Source organism: Odocoileus virginianus, chromosome X (assembly GCF_023699985.2).
Source record: "Odocoileus virginianus isolate 20LAN1187 ecotype Illinois chromosome X, Ovbor_1.2, whole genome shotgun sequence".
In the NCBI taxonomy this organism is placed as follows: Eukaryota; Metazoa; Chordata; class Mammalia; order Artiodactyla; family Cervidae; genus Odocoileus; species Odocoileus virginianus.
The window spans coordinates 13,154,114-13,173,093 of NC_069708.1; the positions used below are offsets into that span (position 1 = coordinate 13,154,114).

The window sequence follows — 18,980 nt, forward strand, 5'->3', positions numbered from 1 at the left end:
TAGAGAGAGCAGGAGTAAAGTCTGATTATAGAGAGAAAGCATGAAGGAATTCTAGGGGGTGACAGATAGCTTCTGTGTCTTACTGAGATGGCAGTTACAAAACTGTATGCATTTATTAAACTCCAGACACTTAAAAGTCTGAATTTTTATTGTGTTTCAATTATATTCTAATAAAGCCAGCAAAAGTAAAATAGCAAAGACATTTAAAGGCAATAAGACTTTCCTCTATTCTTCTTTAAGGCTATGGTAGTTTTCGCCACTATTATGAATGTATCATCCTAAGTGAGAAGGATGAAGAGTGATACACATTCAGTTTGGTCTAAACCATGTGAAACAAATTATTGCTTTATAATAAACCACTAGTTATTGAAACTGAAAGCCTGGCTTTTTGTTGATACTAAATAAAATCAGAAAATACATGTAGATCAGGCAGCACATGGAGAACTGAAACAACAATCCTGTCACATGCCAAATCCAGTTTCACAGCTGGTGTTTTAAAATTCAGAAAACAGTGAATTCATATCAGTGACAGACTTATTCGTCAACATAAGTAACCCTAACTTAAGATATATCAGGCTACACAGGGTACCTTTTGATGATAGTATCTTTTTAAAAGTACAGCTTAAAGCTTCAAAAAAATTCACTCCCATTGAATTAAGTTTTTCAAACACCTTAGAATCTTAGCCAAAAGTATCTACTTGGTGTACACAAAAACTTCTACATGCAGGAAATACATTTATGAAATATATGAGTCCATATTTCAAATTCTTGCAAATTTTAACTAGTTCAATAATCTGAAGGAAACTACTAGAAGAATCTAGAAAGGGTGAAAAAGGAATGAGGATTTTACTGTGTACTGAAAAGTACATGCAATCAACAAAATGGATATATATACCTTCAATTAAGGATGAGCAAATAAAGCTAATTTAGTCCATCATGTTTAAAAAGCAGCATTATGCAAGCTAACATTTGATTAAAACCAAACAAGTTTACCTGATACCAAAACATCTCCAAATCTTCACAACAGTTGCTTTCAAATTTTTTCTTATATAGAGGAGATGCCTAATTCCAAGCAGAAACTAGGCCTCACTATAGGACAGATCCTGGGGTGAGGGACGAGGCATACTTTATATTCCCCAAACCTGCCTAATCATTGTATTATTTCCTACAGATAAGATTTTCTCTCTGCCCCATCCCTACCAACTCTCCCCTCTCTTGGCTTGAGAATCATTATACAAAATTCAAATATCCAATAAAAAATACATTTTCAAGTTAAACTAAACAATAAATGATTCAAGATACAAATAGAATTATTGAACTCAATCACCGAAATCACCCCTTTGCATACTTACAATGTAGTATTGTGGAAGACGGGTAAGTCTGACAAACAGCTTATTCTTAGAAAGGTTTCCTATGGGATGAGTTGAATAATTGGACAGCTGCAATGTTTCACTGGTTATTGTAGGCAGGTGTTTTATAGATTGTTTGCAACGCTGTTGTCCAAGCCAAAACCTTAGTTCAAAAGAGATCATCCACATCACAAAATCACAGACTTCTGATTAACTGTGTGCTACTGTTTTACAAATAGATTATTAAACCCCACTAAGAAACCAATTAATATATGAAACTTAACTGAACTACTAAAAGGACATATGACCATAATGATGAATCATTTCTCTAGTTTTGTACTGGACCATTAATTTTAGTTTAAAGAGTTTAAACTGCAGTGTGAATGACCTTAATTAGTTATAAGGTAGAATCCACTAGTATTAAGGCTGAGAAAGTATCAGTTTATTATAGGAGATGAAAGATCTCCTGTGGTTTATAAGGCAGCACAAACTAATCTCAACATCTTTTATAAATGCATGAAGTGTTTATAAACCAAAATAGAACAATAAATAAATATAAAAGCATCTCATTTTCCTGGTTATCACTGGAGATCTCCAGTTTCAGTTTTTATCCTGCTCATATAAAAGTGATGGGTATGTCTTGCAGGTGCCAGTAAGTGTTCAATTACCCTCCTCTCTCAGTTAAGCCACCAGATTTCACTTTGTTGCTTTTACTGTAGTACCCCTCTCATTCATTTTATCTGGGTATCTATCCTAGAGACCAATATCATATTAACGTGTGAAAAAGGTACACAAACTCACTGATCCACCATGAGATGACTAAAAAAGTAAGAAGACACATTTAGAAGCTTTTCATAGCAATATAACAATGCCACAACATCCAAGCTCATGATCAGTCAGCTTGTCTTATGTAACAGGGTACAGACCAGTTTGGGTGCTATTGCATTTGTGTGATGAGCTGTGTGTGATACAAAATGTGTGCTAGCTATGTGCAGTAAAACCATAGTTAATGTATAACATTTTAAGAGCAGTTTGAAAACTATTACCCCAAAAATGTATAAAATCTGGAAACTGCTTTTTTATACTGAAAAACAAATTTAACTATAGCTTCACAGGATCAACTGCTAGAACTGGCTATTAATAAAGGAATGATGATAAATTTTTAAAATATACCAAAACTTACTTCATTTTGGAAGACAGTTAAAAACATATACCCTGAACTTGCCAAAATTGCTTTCAAATCTCTACTTCCAGTCTTATCAACATACTTTGTGAGACTGGTATCTCTACTATGTATGTTATTTTTTAAAAAACACAGAAACATTTAAGATAAACATTATCTCCTGTAATTATCATCACCAATCCAACTTTGTTACAACAAACCAGAAACAAGCTCTTTTGCCACATTAAAAATTTTAAATATATTGCAAATATATGTAAATTATAAATATGAATAATAAACACAATATATTCAGAGCACATATGGAATTGCTATTTCACTCAGCTTTTTTGTTATGACTTTGTGGGGAAAAAGTTTAAGCGATGAGTAACTTGTCTATACATGTATACGTTCAATGAAAAATGTATAGATTTTGAATTTTTTTATTATTTTTTGTTCTGATCTTATTTATTGAAATGCAATTGTATGACTATTGACTCTAATAAAAAATTGGGGCTTGTATTTTGAACGTTTTTTCATTTCTTTTTTCCTAGAATTTGTTTTCAGTGAATATTATTAAAAAAAAAATCACATGAGCAGATGCCCAATACTAATAGTCCCTAGAAAATGTAAATTAAAACCACAGTCAGATACCTCGTCACACTCACTAGGGTGGCTATGGTCAAAGACAGTAACAAAGGCTGACAATGAAGTAGAGAAATGGAAACCCTCATACATTGTTTGATGTGACTGTAAAATGGTACAGTTACTTTGGAAACTAGTATGGTAACCTCTTAAATAATTCCACTCCTAGTGGAATGCAAAGTGTACACATATATTTGCACATGAATACTCACAGCTGCATTATTCATAAGAGTCAAAAAGTGGAAACAATTCAAATGTCCATCAAACGATGAATGGATAAATAAAAGGTGGCCTAGCCATACCATGGAATGTTAGTTAAGCACAAAAAGGAATGAAAAATTGGTACATGCTTCAACATGGTTGAATCTGGAAACATTATGCTAAATGAAAGAAGCCAGTCACAGAAGACCACATACTTTATGATTCCATTTTTATGAAATGTTCAGAAAGGGAAAATCTACAAAAACAGAAAGCAGATTCATAGTTGCCTGGGGTAAGGCTGGGAATGGGGATTAACTGTAAATGAGCATCTTTTTGAGGCAACAGAAATGTTTTAAGTGTTCTAAAACTGGATTGTGGTTACAGTTGTTACAAAACTCAGTAAATTTATGACAAGACATTGAATGGTACACTTAAAACAATTAAAGTCTATGCTATGCAAATTATATTTCAATAAAATTATTTCAAAAAATTAATGTCCCATGATAGATTAGTGATAAACTGATCAAAGATCATCTGAGAAGCATTATAAGTGACAACCAGGGGACCTTTCCTATAAATAATGTGAGTTTAAGTACAAATACATATTTGATAAGTTTAAAGCTTTTGGGACTTGACGTCTTGGTTTTAGGCTATATTTCTACTAGCTGGAAATGCCCAACAACCTCAAATTATGCAAAATATGAATTATTAAGATTTAAGTATTAAAAGCCCACTGAACAGTCTGCCCCACCCCCACCACACCATTTGCCAGTTTGGTTTTAATCTCTGATATTTATTTTTATTCCTTGGAATTCTGTTTTACTGATTATTAAAGAGTCTGTTAGAGTTGCCATAATGATACCTTTGTGCACCAGGGTGGTAATGAAACCTCAAACAATTATCTCTAGCTTCATTTTCAATTTTATTTAGTTTAACAGTCTGAAGCATTCAAAGAATTCTGAGACAAACTGAATTGAAGTAGATGACTACTCTGAAAGTATCAGCTGGTCGATTCATATCATGAAGCTTATCCTAAGAAGAATCTACTGCACAGAACCCTAGATACAATAAAATTCACTGTGTACGTGATTTGTAGAGGGCTTACACAGGAGATAACATGACAAGGAATCAAAGTTGAGTGTCAAGCCCTTCATACCTATATTTGCTTTCGAGAGGAATTTGATATGAAGCACTGCCATCTCAGACCTAATTCAAGAAAATTTAGATTCTAAGTACCAAAAGGGGCTCAAGCTTCACATCATAAATAAAAAGGATAGTGGCTGATCAAGAGTAATGATGGGGAAGAAAATGTATCTTGTCAAAATAAGTTTCCAATTTCAGTTTTGAGCTAAATAAATAGCCTTACTTAAGTTGTTGAATCCAAGGAATGATTCGTTTCATATCATCATTCACAGACTTCTCCATGTCATCCAGTGTGGCTTGGTCTATAGCATAAAGCACTTCATTAATTAATGGCTTACATGAGACACAAGATATCCAAGTAGCCCAAAATTCAAATGAGAGTTACTGTTTCAGGCAGAAAGTAGTGTTATTTTGAGTTAGAGAAAAGCTAAATGATAACACATCATGAGGCATAAATTAATCTAATTTGTTTTCCTTCTTTAATATTTAGGGACAGTTATAGTTAAGATAATTAATAGCAAGTGTACATTAGCAGGAAGAATGAGTAACAAATACATAAATTCTTTGCCCATATTTTAATTACCCAAACTCTTAGTCTAGTTAGTTAACATTATAAATGTGTATGTATTTAAAACTCATAGTATTACTAAACTTAGAACCTTAAAAATTACAAAAACTATAAAACTTCATTAAAATGTTTATTAAACACAAACGATCTCTGGCATAAGCAAGAGCTGTTGGTTGAAGATTAGCTTGCTAAATAAGCAAGAGCTGTTGGCTGAAGATTAGCTTGCTAAATGTCACTTAGAATTTTTAATGACATGAGAAAATGCTAATAATAGAATGTTGAATAGAATGCTAGATTTCTAATTAAAAAAATAGATATGCAACAAGCAACAAAAGTTTACTGTATAGCACAGGGAACTACAGTCAATATCTCACAATAACCTATAATGGAAAATAATTTCAAAAATAATACATGTGTAAATGTATAACTAAATCACCTTGCTGTGCACCTGAAACACTAAGTCAATTATACTTCAATAAAATACATATATTAAGAAAAAGAATGTTGAACAAAAAGCAAAATATAAAATGATTTCAACTAAAAAAAAGTAGAGAAAAAATTAGAAGAGCACTGCTATGGGCTGAATTGTGTGCATGCTCAGTCAGTCATGTCTGACTCTGTGACCCCATGGACTGTAGCCTGCCAGGCTCTTCTGTCCATGGGATTTCCCAGGCAAGAATACTGGAGTTGGTTGCCATTTCCTTCTCCAGGGGATCTTCCCGACTCAGGGATGGAATCTGCATCTCCTGCATTGGGAGGTGGATTCTTTACTGCTGAGCCACCTGGGAAGCCCATGGACTGAATTGCATCCTCCCAAATTCATATGTTGAAGCCCTAGCTCCTAATGTGATAAGTGTTTAGAGGTGGAGCCTTTGGGAGATAATTAGGTTTGGATAAGGTCATGAGGGTGGGGCCCTCATATAAGATTAGTGCCCTTATAAAGAGACACCAGAGAGCTTGCTCTCTCTCTCTCTTCCTGCCATGTGAGGACACAGCAAGAAGGCTGACAACTATAAGCCAGAAAGAGAGCTCTTACCATAACTTGACCATGCTGGCAACCTTATCTCATACTTCCAATCTCCAAAACTGTGAGAAAATAAATTTCTGTTGTTTAAGTCACCCATTCTGTGGTTCTCTGTTATGGCAGCCTGAGCTAAGACAAGCATACATCCCTTAAAAACAATGATTACCAACAGGCAACTGTTTACTGCTTCTCTCATTTTTACACATTTAGTTTTTCTACTTATATGAGTATGTACTATTTTAATTATCAAGAAAACCATTAAAGTTTTGAAGAACAATTTCCTAATGTGTCGCTTATCATTTAGCCATCATAAATGTGATGTAATTCAAAGTAGTGAGGCCAGTTTTTTCCATGAGCAGTTCATAGAAAAATCTAGTCATGTAATATAACCAGAAAGAATTTTTATTTTCATAAATCTGGCTTAAAATTAATTTCAAATGGGAAATGTGCTAACACATTCAAGAATACTATATCATTAGCAATACAAAAACACTAAGTTTCCAGTATTTCATCATTTCAGAACACCAACTTGGTAACAGAACATGCTAGAAATCAAACTTCAATTTCTACTGTGTTTAAGCCAGGAAAAAAAATTCTTTCCTCCAGGATTCTATATTCAACTCATCTTGAGATATTTATACTGTCATAAATTTGTTCTTCAGTCACGAATGACATTAGATTGTAGTCTTCTCCATGATACCCAACTATTAGTGGTAAAACGTTAATCTAAGAAAAGATCAGCCATCAACATTATTACTTTTACATAAGAGAAACAACATGAATGAACTTCATATTGGGAAGTTTAACTTCTGGTACAAGAGAGTTAAAATGGGCCCCAAGGAACAGACATCAACTGGTTATTCCTTCCATATCTACTTTCTATATACTGTTTACACCACCCTTCCCAATATCTAATGGCAAAAATTTTTATTCTGCTTTTGTTAAAAATATTTTCCTTTATATTAAGTGAGTCTATCATTTAGTAACTTACCAAGTCCATAAAGCATCAACTGGAACATTCCAGAATGCAAATCGACAAAAATGTGTAGACACTCTGAATTACCACAGGGCTCCAAGATGGGAACAACAAGAGCTGGAAGTGCAGTCTCTATGGAAGCTGAACAGTTAAAAATTTTAATTATATTTCTATCTGAATATTCCCCCCCAAAAAATATATATATTTCTCAGCAAGTAGAAACGAACCAACTACTGAATGATCTGAATGTTAGAGGAAAGACATATCTTTGCTAAACTAGATTAGTACTATTATGTCAATAACTCAAAGGAAGAATATAACCAACAAGGTGACCTGAAACAAACATACCCATCCCAAATACTACAGTCAAAAAAAACCCAAAAACCCTCCAAGATTCCTTAAAAAAGGTTAAAACAGCTAATGAAAATTTAACCTTATCAATGAGGTGTGTTCTAGCTTTGCTTTCAGTCAGTAATTACTAATAAGCTAATTTTATGGGTTTTCTTTTTGATATGTGTGCTTGATTGCTCAGTCAGGTCTTTGCAACCCCATGGACTGTAACCCACCAGGCTCCTCTGTCCATTCTCCAGGGGATTCTCCAGGCAAGAATACTGGAGTAGGTTGCCATGCCCTCCTCCAGGGAATCTTCCCAACCCAGGGATTGAACCCAGGTCTCCTGCATTGCAGGCGGATTCTTTACCATCTGAGCCACCAGGGAAGTCCCTTTTTGATATAGTGGGGGAAAAAAGTTGTTTGGTAAATAAAGTAAATTTCATTCACAACCTAAGTATTTTTAATGTCATTCTTCATAAAGAGAGATTTTTCTGGCAATTAGGGCCCATATATTTAAAAAAACATTTGAAAGCTATTAAGCATTATTTATTATACAGGACAAAGTTTTTTCAAGTTATTTATGTACCTCATTTTCAAGTCACAGATAAAATAAGAACAGAGGCAAACTACTAAACACAAATTCCCAATACTCATTCTAGAGTTTCAAAGTATTTCCACCAGGCCCAATTAACTTTCTCCTTAATCTCACAAGTTAGCATAACAAAATCCAGTAGGGAAGCAAAGTATTGAAAGCACACCCACCGTGTGCTAATCAGACTGATGACCTGCAAAAGGAATATGCTCTCCTGGTTACCACATTCCTCTAAAACTACAGTGCAGAAGGCAGGCAGGCAGTGAGGAGAGTGGTAATGTAGGCTCAGTCTTTCCCCAGGGGTGACTTCTCTATGCTACTTCATTAAAGAAGGGCAAAGTCCTCTTCCTGTCTACACCATGGGTTCTCAGGAAGAAGCAATGACAAGCTTGTAAGGGTGCTTTGAAAAGCAAAGTGCTCAATAATATATATTATCTGCATTCCTTTCTGAACCAAAGAAAAAAACCAAAACCTCCCGCTATATTATCTGCAACAAGTAAAATGGGAGGTGTTGCCATTGGTACTGCCTATACAAATTACTAAAGCAAAAAAGATTGCAGGAAACATATTTAATCAGATGAAAACTAACTGCTTTCAAGTATATCTAATGTATTTGCATACAAATCTTTAACATGCAGGTCCAGCTTAACTCTCACCTAAAACAAACCAATAGGACAAAAAGGCACAAACAGGAATTTCTTTTACAATATTCTATATTCAGATTAGCATGAAAAAATGTAAAAATGCTTACAGACTTGAAGCAGATTTGCAGATTTTTAAAACACAGCTGTACATCTTAAATCCTAACAGGATAGGAAGGTATTCTCTAAAGCAAAACTATTTTTAAAGTGTAGTAATGGGGTAAAACTCTTGACAATTGGGATCACAATTATAATTTCAATCTAATTCACAAAATTAAATATTTTTGAAACAACAGGGAATCAGAGAAGAATACAGAGAACACAGTCCAAAAAATATTAATAGAAAATATGTTCATATATATCTCTGAACATATTTTATGGTTGCCAATGTCCGTATTTTTCTTTACAGAAATTACTGTAAGGCCCTGAGCATTTAAAGGCAACAGGTTTTAATGGAGAAACTTATAAAGAGACCATTAAAGGCTGTGCAAGATGACCAGGCTGCACACTAGTTTTTCCTGCAGCAGGAATATACACACATCTCCTCTTTCATTTCTCCCTATTTATTGAGGACAAGAGGAATGGACCAATAGACAGTAATATAAAGTGGGAAGACTAAGAGAAGCAACTAAGCCCCATTAGGAATTGCTGTGTGTGGTTCACAGCTTCTGAAACTGATCTCGAGACCCTGAATCTGGCGCTGACAGAGGACAACTAGAGGGAGAGCACCCTGGCTTCCTCGAGTCAGGTGACGCTGAGAAGGGGCCACAGGACAAGTTACCTTTACTGCCTTACATTGCCTTTTAAAAATTTCTCTCCAAGAGTCTTGCCTACTCTTCCCTAACGCTATCTCACCCCTACCTCCCACCCTCAAGAAACCACACACTACCCGTTGGGCTGTCCAAAACCTGCAGTCTGTGCTCTCCCTCAGCCCTGTCTTGAAATGCTCCATTCTCCGAGTGACTAATTTCCTCGGCTTATCCTAGTGAGGAGTTGGAAGAAAAGACAGCTAATGAAGGGTTAGCTTCATAACCTTCATTAATGAAGGTTAGCACTAAGAGATTCCCAGAACAGACTATGGCCCCTCATCCCAGCAAGGATCTGACAAAAGCATGCTTTCCCATCACAAAAGCGATCAAGTGAGGCTACACTGTGTATAAACGCATGAACGTGAATTTAAAAAAAAAAAAACTTAAAGTATATGTCCTAAAATGGTGGGTCAGCAGACCTTTTCCTCATTTCCAGAACTGCTCTGATTCAAGTAGGGCTGAGGGCCCAACCCCACATGCAAGATCCTCCCTCTCCTTCAAAACTTACTCTCCAAAGCACCCTTCTCTAACACTGAGGACTCAACAGATTCACAGGGCTTGAAAACCACTGCTACAGTACACTCCTACTAGAATTAGAGATCCAGGAAGAGCCCGGAGTAACATCCTCAAATACAGATGAGGAGAATGAGGCCCAAAGAATTTAAGTGACTTGCTCAAGAGCACATACCAACATCTTCTTACTACTCAAGCAGTGATATCGCTACAAAGTGCTACTCAAAGAAAATCTTCACAACTTTCTCGAAAAACACACAAAATTATTCCCAGGTAAACACATTTTCAGAGTCCATTTTTCAAAGTAATTTAAATATCCCCCAGGCAATCATGCTGAGTTTTTTTTAAGTAAGCCTTGTTTACAGATGATACTAAAGTAAACCAGGGCCTATCAAAAGATCACAAACCCCAATTATCTACAATCCCAATGTTACTATTTTGAAAAAATTGAAATTAAAATTAGAAAAATTAGGATTGTGAAAATACTGTGGGCACAAGGTAATACCAGTCAAAAATAATTGGGGTTGGGATAGTAAATGTTCTCATCATGATACTGGAAACTGTATTCCTAGAATGAAAGCACTTACTTTCTAAATGACTGACCATTCGTCTCCTAACACTCTGAATATACTAGGTAATTAGAAGATTTTTCACTGTGCGTACACCTGTATTTATTTTGAACCCTGTTGATATATTAACGATTCAAAAAAAACTTTTTTGAAGACATGGGATAAATTTAGCTTCATTTCAAAGAGGCATATTTTATAAACACATTATAAATATTTGCAAAGCTGCCTTATTAACCTTTTAGAAGAAAAATTAGAAGAATGAGATTCATATTAAAATGTTAAGCTAGCTTCTGTTTCAATAGGGATGTTTTAAGGAGAGTCAATATACATACGTTTCAAAAATAAGGTCAAGCTAAATGAGAAAGAAGAAAGTAAGGGGAAAATTAGGACAAGCTTGACAGATCATAAATTAAAAGGCAGAAATGCCCAGCTTTTACAACAAAATCAGTACATCAGGGAAAAAAGTCATTTTAAAAAAGACTCTTCATAAAATAAAAGCAGATGCTAATTTAAACAAAAGACAGACATGCATGCTAAGTTGCTTCCCGTCAAGCTCTGTCCATGGGATTCTCCAGGTAAGAATACTGGAGTGGGTTGCCATGCCCTCCCTCCAGGGGATCTTTCCTACCCAGGGATTGAAACCACATCTTTTTATGCCTCCTGCATTGGCAGCCAGGTTCTTTACCGCTAGCACCACATGGAAAGCCCCAGAAATGTCAATTTAAAAGAACCTACAGTTTTCATTAGCATTGACGCCTCTAAGAATGGCCTTCAGTTCCTGAAGCTTCTGATGAGCTCGTGCATGGACACTGTCAATCAGGAGTTTTTCTATTGATAAATGATCAATCTGCATAAACAACAACAGAATCGTACGTACAATTTAAACATTTTACTTTAAAAGTCTGACAGTAGATGACTATGTTTCAAGTTACTTCCCTTTAGAATCACACTGATGAAGTGTTAACCAATAAAAGAAAGCAAACTTAAACAATGGTATTGATAGCTTAAAGGCTACAGTTAACATCTGGCAAGTATAGATCAAGACGCTGTTAATCATAGTTATCGTGATTAAATGGCAGATCTTAACAAAAATTAAAAGGTGATCTGATCTAAATTACAAAATTTGAAAGAATATCTTAAAAATTATACCTTACCACATTAGATGTTAAAACAACCACAACAAACTTACCAGCATAACATTCATTTAAAATAAATTTCATAAAGGGTTTTAGGAACCGCTAGGTATTTTAAAGAGTTTGTGCTAAAAGCTTAAGTAGAAATGATAAGTTACGTTATATTCATTTAATCAAGCCAATATTAAAATATATTGAATTCTTTTACCTTCATAGCTCTTTCTACTAATTTGGAATCAGAAGCTGGCAAAGGAGGATCATGAAAAATCTGTAAAGGCTTGGAGGCATCATTCTCATCAATTTTAATTGTAACTTTGTGAACAGATGCTGTCCCTGTTTTTCTCCCAAGAACCTGCTGACTAAAGAGAAAAAATACTAAGCATTAATATTAAGAATTTTTTCCAACCATCTGTTAACTTCTGGAATAAAAGAGTCTACTGTGCACCTTATCCAAAGTCTAGAACACAGCAGACCCTCACTCTTGGTTGAGGGAATATTAATATTGGCAAGACAGCTATTCTGTAATTGAAAACAATATGACCTACTACATTAAAAAAAAAACCATATATACATAAAAAATCTCCAAACAAAACAAACTTTCTCTAAGTGGTGCCTATTCACCTCTGATTCCTTTACAGAAAATGAAAATCAAGCAAAGTTCAAATGGAGAATAGAGGATTGTAAGTCTGATAACTGACTTTCCCCAAAAATCCTCCCCAAAAGTTTGTAAAAAGTTCAATTCAAAATATAACACTGTGACAGGCAAGGATTTTTAAAAGATGATACCCAGTAATTTAACCTACTGGTGGTCTTTCAACAATCTGGTTTGAAGCCAGAGTAACCTAATCTTTTAAGAATAGTAAGTTTTAGTACAAACAGACAAATATCTACATATTTAAAACATTCCATGTTCTAAGAAAGGTGCTAATTATGGATTTCCTATGTGGTTTATGACACCATGGAACCTTACCATACAAATTCAGGTTGTTAGATATTCAAAGATATACAGTAAATCAGATGCATGAGAGAAAAGGAGAAACAAAGGTATTTACAGTCATTGCATGACACCACCAGAATCAACTTTACTTACTTCCAAACTGAGAGGGAGAGGCACTTTCCTGCATGATACCTTTCCACCTGTACAAGGTCTCCCCACCGCTCTCGGATTAACATTAGAGTTTGAGAATGTAGCACTTCTAACTGAAGTGACAAGCAGAAAGAATCTGATGGATCTCGTTAAGCAAATCTAATGTATTACTACAACAGCCAAAGAAGTATAAGCAAACTTCATGTAACAAATGCTCTATTCCCCAAAAGTTGACCATTATATTTCTCCAGTGATGTATATAAAAGGAGGTGCGATTTGTGACATAATTTTAGAAAAAAGTTTTACATTTAATTTTGAACCAATATAAACAAAAGGTCCAGGTTACCCCTTAATTCATCATAGTTTAGAGAATATGGGTAGACAAAATAGTACTATTTTTTCTCTCCAAAGAGTATTATTTCTACCTCATTATTTAAAATTTTTACCTGCAAAGTCAACAGTAAAATGAAAAGCTTGGTTTAAAAAAAAAAAAAAAAAGATCTACCATTATTCTTTACACTGGCCAGTACCCAAGCCCCATTTCCACCCTGAAAGGGTAAGGGAGAGAGTTTAAGCTGCTCCAGTTCAGGACTAGAGGCAAGAGGAAACATGTGTGTGCTGGGGGGGGTGGGGGTGTTGTTTAGTCATTTAGTTGTTTCTGACTCTTTTGCGACCCCATGGACTGCAGCACACCAGTCTCCTCTGTCCATTGGATTTCCCAGGCAAGAATACTGGAGTGGGTTGCCATTTCCTCCTCCAGGGGATCTTCCTGACCCAGGGATCAAACCCACATCCCCCACACTGGCAGGTGAGTTCTTTACCACTGAGCCACCAGTTAAGTGTGTTGGGGGTAGAGGGATACAAATTCTTCACAAATACAGGGCTCAAATTTCAGAAGGATACGCAGGCAGTTGTACATGTCCTGAAGAGGTTTCTCATCAGCAAAGAGCCTAGATTGTACCAGTTGATGGATAAAGTTGATCTGCATACTATGAACCAAGGCTCGCCCATCTTCCATTGGCAGGAAAAAAGAAGGTGGTTACTCAGAAAAGTGTCCAGACTCTGTCACAGACCAACTAAGGAAGAGTATACTAATGATAAGTTAAAAAAAAAAACTGAAATTATCTATGAAAACTACTGATTATACTATAGAAATACTGAAACCTTTGTGGTTAGTAGGGAGTTATGATTATCATAAAATCTGTTTCAAATTACAGGATAAATTGCTAAACACATGTATTATTCTGCAAGAATGTAGCAATAACATAAAAACATCCAACATTTAAATCAGTACTTATGATTTAAATTAGTATTTATGACTTACCTCCTGTTTCCTTATCTTCAACGAGAATTTCTAGCTTGAGAAGACGCCATGGAACATCAGGGTCATCTCCCATCACAGTCAAGGTGGCTTCAAATTCTCCTTCAACTCGAAACTTCACTCGGCCATTTGCTTTTAGAAGAAGAAGAAATAGTCTACTTTGCTAGAAAATAAGCAGCCTCCTCCTGCTAACCTAGAACTTTTCAGTCTTGCTCACAAGAAATTTTAAATAGATTGAAGATTCTTTCATAAGTGTTCAAACAATTCAGTATTTCCTGCATTAACAGTAGCCAGCTTCCAGGTCATTAAGAAATCAAAGGCAACTCTTATAAACATCAAGGAACAATATTGAGGCTCAACTCTAGGACCCAGGCTCTCCTCCAGCCCCAGGTGATCTTGCCCTCTCCTCAGCTTCAAATACCAGCACTGGATTTCCAGATATAGTGAAATGATATGGCACAAATTACAGTTTAAAACACCACCAAAATTGTAGGTAAAGACTTCATAATGATATTTTAAAAGATAAAACTCCCAAAAGCTGATTTCAAAAATATTCTAACAAGTCAATTCTTTAAAAATATATTCCAAGCACATACCAACTGTAAGATTTGCTAACTGAGGAGGAAGATCCGTGGTTACAAGCCGATGTCTAAGAATCTGGTTCAGCTGGTGAAGTGTAGCTTGTTTCTCAATTTTGGTAATTGGGTCTGGAGGAATAATTTTATCCTACAAAAATGTTCAAGTGATTTAGAAATAATATACAAAGAGACATAATTTTTACCTGCGCCTGCCCTAACACAGTATTTTCTTACTTTACCTGAGAGAATCTCAACACTCATTTCTGCAGTCTACATCAATAGTGACCATTACTATCATATATTAGAGTGTCAATGATTCCACCAGTCGCCTGGCTAAGATAATAATGCAACACAATCTTCTTCATGCTCTATTTATGAAATCAACTTAATGTCACTAGATGATTTCTACCACTTCTTAGAAGTATCAAATATAATAGCACCGAGTGAATAAACAACTACAACAAATTTTATAAAAAACACTTTCAAAAAGCAACTAATGTGCCATATTTTCACATCTGAAATAGATGTTACCTTTGCAAATCTGTTCACCCTCACCTAAATGAATACATAACTCATTTTGATAGCTACTCATGTTCGGGCTCCCATTTATTTCAACACCTCCCCTCCCCCAAATTTTAATGAGAGAAAAAGCAAACTACATGAAATATTTATTTTAAAACACAGAACAGTTTTTTTTTTTTGGGGGGGGGACTGGGCTACTTATTAATATTCTAGAATCTAATGCCAAAGCCTTCAATTTTGGGGGGGTGGGGGTGGGAACACACTTACCCTGATGCAGGTTGGAAGCCGTGGATAAGACCCAGTAGTCAGTACATCAATAGCATATGGGATGGCAAAACTAGGCAGGCGTGCATGGACCAGAGCATCTCTAGCTAATGAGGCCAGGCGATCCGCAGTGTCCACAAACAGGATGGCTTGCTGATCTAAGAAGCTTGAGATCATCTTTAAAGCAAAAGGTAAATGCATTAAGCTTCCTTGAAAACTAGCCACCTTTCTTTCACTTCATGTATCATTTATCGATTCCAAAATAAACCTTAAGAAATAATAGTTTTTCCATTCGTCAAAATATTTCATCAAAAAAATTTCTAGTAATTTGAGCAAAGAAATAGTTTTAAAAACCAGTAATTTTCTATCAATTTAAATAAAAGGTTTCCCAATTCATTTCTCCATCCTTAACATTACACATACATATGACAAGTTAGGAAAAATAAATAGAATAAAATGCTTTTTCTCTTACAGACTTCTAGAGTTGACTGGTAATAAAGTAGATATAAATGCATGGACTCCTGGACCCAGACTGCCTTGGTCTCAATTTTACTTCTGCAATTTATGAGCCCTGTAACCTTGGGCAAGTTACTTTCCCTCTGTGCCTCTGTTTTTTCAATATAAAATGGAGATGGTTTCCTCCCTCTCAAGGTTGTTCTGAGGATTAAGAATGTATGCATATGAAACCTTTAGAACAGTGCCTAGAACATATAAAACACTTAGTACATATAAAACACTTAGTAAACATTGCCCATTATAAGATCTAGGCCAACTTCATGCCCGATACAGAAAACCTTTCCATCACTTCTCTACTCAATGCATTTCACAGGTGTGCCTAAACTAACAGAGTTCATCCAGAAGCTGAAAACTAATTCCTTTCCAGAACAATACTTAAAAGTCTCTCATGTAAAGTTGCAGGATATAAAATTAACACACAGAAATCTCTTGCATTCCTATACACTAACAATGAGAAAACAGAAAGAGAAATTAAGGAATCGATACCATTCACCATTGCAACAAAAAGAATAAAATACTTAGGAGTATATCTACCTAAAGAAACAAAAGACCTATACATAGAAAACTATAAAACACTGATGAAAGAAATCAAAGAGGACACAAACAGATGGAGAAATATACCGTGTTCATGGATTGGAAGAATCAATATTGTCAAAATGGCTATTCTACCCAAAGCAATCTATAGATTCAATGCAATCCCTATCAAGCTACCAACGGTATTTTTCACAGAACTAGAACAAATAATTTCACAGTTTGTATGGAAATACAAAAAACCTCGAATAGCCAAAGTAACCTTGAAAAAGAAGAATGGAACTGGAGGAATCAACCTGCCTGACTTCGGACTATACTACAAAGCCACAGTCATCAAGACAGTATGGTACTGGCACAAAGACAGAAATATAGATCAATGGAACAGAATAGAAAGCCCAGAGATAAATCCACAAACCTATGGTCACCTTATCTTCGACAAAGGAGGCAAGGATATACAATGGAAAAAAGACAACCTCTTTAATAAGTGGTGCTGGGAAAACTGGTCAACCACCTGTAAAAGAATGAAACTAGAACACTTTCTAACACCATACACAAAAATAAACTCAAAATGGATTAAAGATCTAAATGTAAGACCAGAAACTATAAAACTCCTAGAGGAGAACATAGGCAAAACACTCTCCGATATAAATCACAGCAGGATCCTCTATGACCCACATACCAGAATTTTAGAAACAAAAGCAAAAATAAACAAATGGGACCTAATGAAACTTAAAAGCTTTTGCGCAACAAAGGATACTATAAGTAAGGTGAAAAGACAGCCCTCAGATTGGGAGAAAATAATAGCAAATGAAGCAACAGACAAAGGATTAATCTCAAAAATATACAAGCAACTCCTGAAGCTCAACTCCAGAAAAATAAATGACCCAATCAAAAGATGGGCCAAAGAACTAAACAGACATTTCTCCAAGGAAGACATACGGATGGCAAAAAAACACATGAGAAGATGCTCAACATCACTCATTATCAGAGAAATGCAAATCAAAACCACAATGAGGTACCATTATACACCAGTCAGGATGGCTGCTATCCAAAAGTCTACAAGCAATAAATGCTGGAGAGGGTGTGGAGAAAAGGGAACCCTCTTACACTGTTGGTGGGAATGCAAATTAGTACAGCCACTATGGAAAACAGTGTGGAGATTCCTTAAAAAGCTGGAAATAGATCTGCCATATGACCCAGCAATACCACTTCTAGGCATACACACTGAGGAAACCAGATCCGAAAGAGACACGTGCACCCCAATGTTCATCACAGCACTGTTTATAACAGCCAGGTCATGGAAGCAACCTAGATGCCCATCAGCAGACGAATGGATGAGGAAGCTGTGGTACATATACACCATGGAATATTACTCAGCCATCAAAAAGAATTCATTTGAATCAGTTCTAATGAGATGGGTGAAACTGGAACCCATTATACAGAGCGAAGTAAGCCAGAAAGATAAAGACCATTACAGTATACTAACACATATATATGGAATTTAGAAAGATGGTAACGATAACCTTATATGCAAAAAAAGAAAAAGAGACTCAGATGTATAGAACAGACTTGTGGACTCTGTGGGAGAAGGCGAGGGCGGGATGTTTCAAGAGAACAGCATCGAAACATGTATATCTAGGGTGAAACAGATCACCAGCCCAGGTTGGATGCATGAGACAAGTGCTCAGGACTGGTGCACTGGGAAGACCCAGAGGGATGGGGTGGAGAAGGAGGTGGGAGGGGGGACCGGGATGGGGAATACATGTAAATCCATGGCTAATTCATTTCAATGTATGACAAAAACCACTGCAATGTTGTAAAGTAATTAGCCTCCAACAAATAAAAATAAATGGAAGAAAAAAAAAACAAAAAAAAAAAACAAAACAAAAAAAGTCTCTCATGTCCTTCAAACAGGAAGCCACACTCTATCTTCAAGCTGAACATTGCAAACCACATCAATTAGTCTTCACATCTCCAAATTCCTGATTTACCATCCCAAGTCCACTGCTTGGAAATGGTCCAGTTTATCAGTGATCAACTTAAAATATGGTATCCAGAATTAATAATACATCAGGCTCACACAATGCCCTACATTTTCTCAGCATTCCCACACTTATTATCTGATTTTTACAACTCTAAGAAATAGACAAAAATAGTTAATTACCATCACCTTAGAGATAAAAAACTTGAGGCTGAGGTTTATACACTTGCTCAAAGATAGTCAATAATCAGAGAAGCTGGAACCAAAAACTTTTTTCTAACTCTTCAGTTAAGACCAGCATAGCCCTGTAGAAATGCTACCTTCCATGACTAGTAAAATGGGAGTCCTACGAATACCACCAACACTAACTTCTAACATCAGGAGCCATGACACTGTTACCACACGGCAACCTTGAAGTTAACTAAAAGGTCTTGATCTGTGCATCAATCTCCTTCAAGCAAGGTCCCCTTTCCCATCCTGAACGTGAAGCATGACTCTACTCTGATTTTAACATATTTAAAACCA

At 35.7% G+C, this 18,980-nt stretch overlaps 1 protein-coding gene across 3 annotated transcripts in view; it reads right to left on the minus strand.

Moving 5' to 3' along the window:
• The window catches only part of MED14 (mediator complex subunit 14), a 62,754-nt gene that overhangs the window by 32,662 nt on the left and 11,112 nt on the right, over nt 1–18,980 (minus strand). For 2 of the 3 annotated variants that reach the window (XM_070461809.1, XM_070461808.1), the window contains exons 4-14: nt 15,431–15,604; nt 14,660–14,789; nt 14,067–14,195; nt 13,646–13,753; nt 12,746–12,878; nt 11,864–12,014; nt 11,258–11,369; nt 7,081–7,206; nt 6,102–6,218; nt 4,721–4,799; nt 1,353–1,512 (exon numbers count right to left, since the gene is read on the minus strand). In XM_070461809.1, coding sequence (XP_070317910.1) covers nt 1,353–1,512; nt 4,721–4,799; nt 6,102–6,218; nt 7,081–7,206; nt 11,258–11,369; nt 11,864–12,014; nt 12,746–12,878; nt 13,646–13,753; nt 14,067–14,195; nt 14,660–14,789; nt 15,431–15,604 — 1,419 coding nt within the window. The remainder of the gene's footprint in view (nt 1–1,352; nt 1,513–4,720; nt 4,800–6,101; nt 6,219–7,080; nt 7,207–11,257; nt 11,370–11,863; nt 12,015–12,745; nt 12,879–13,645; nt 13,754–14,066; nt 14,196–14,659; nt 14,790–15,430; nt 15,605–18,980) is intronic. The other variant, XM_020898522.2, reaches the window with a different exon arrangement.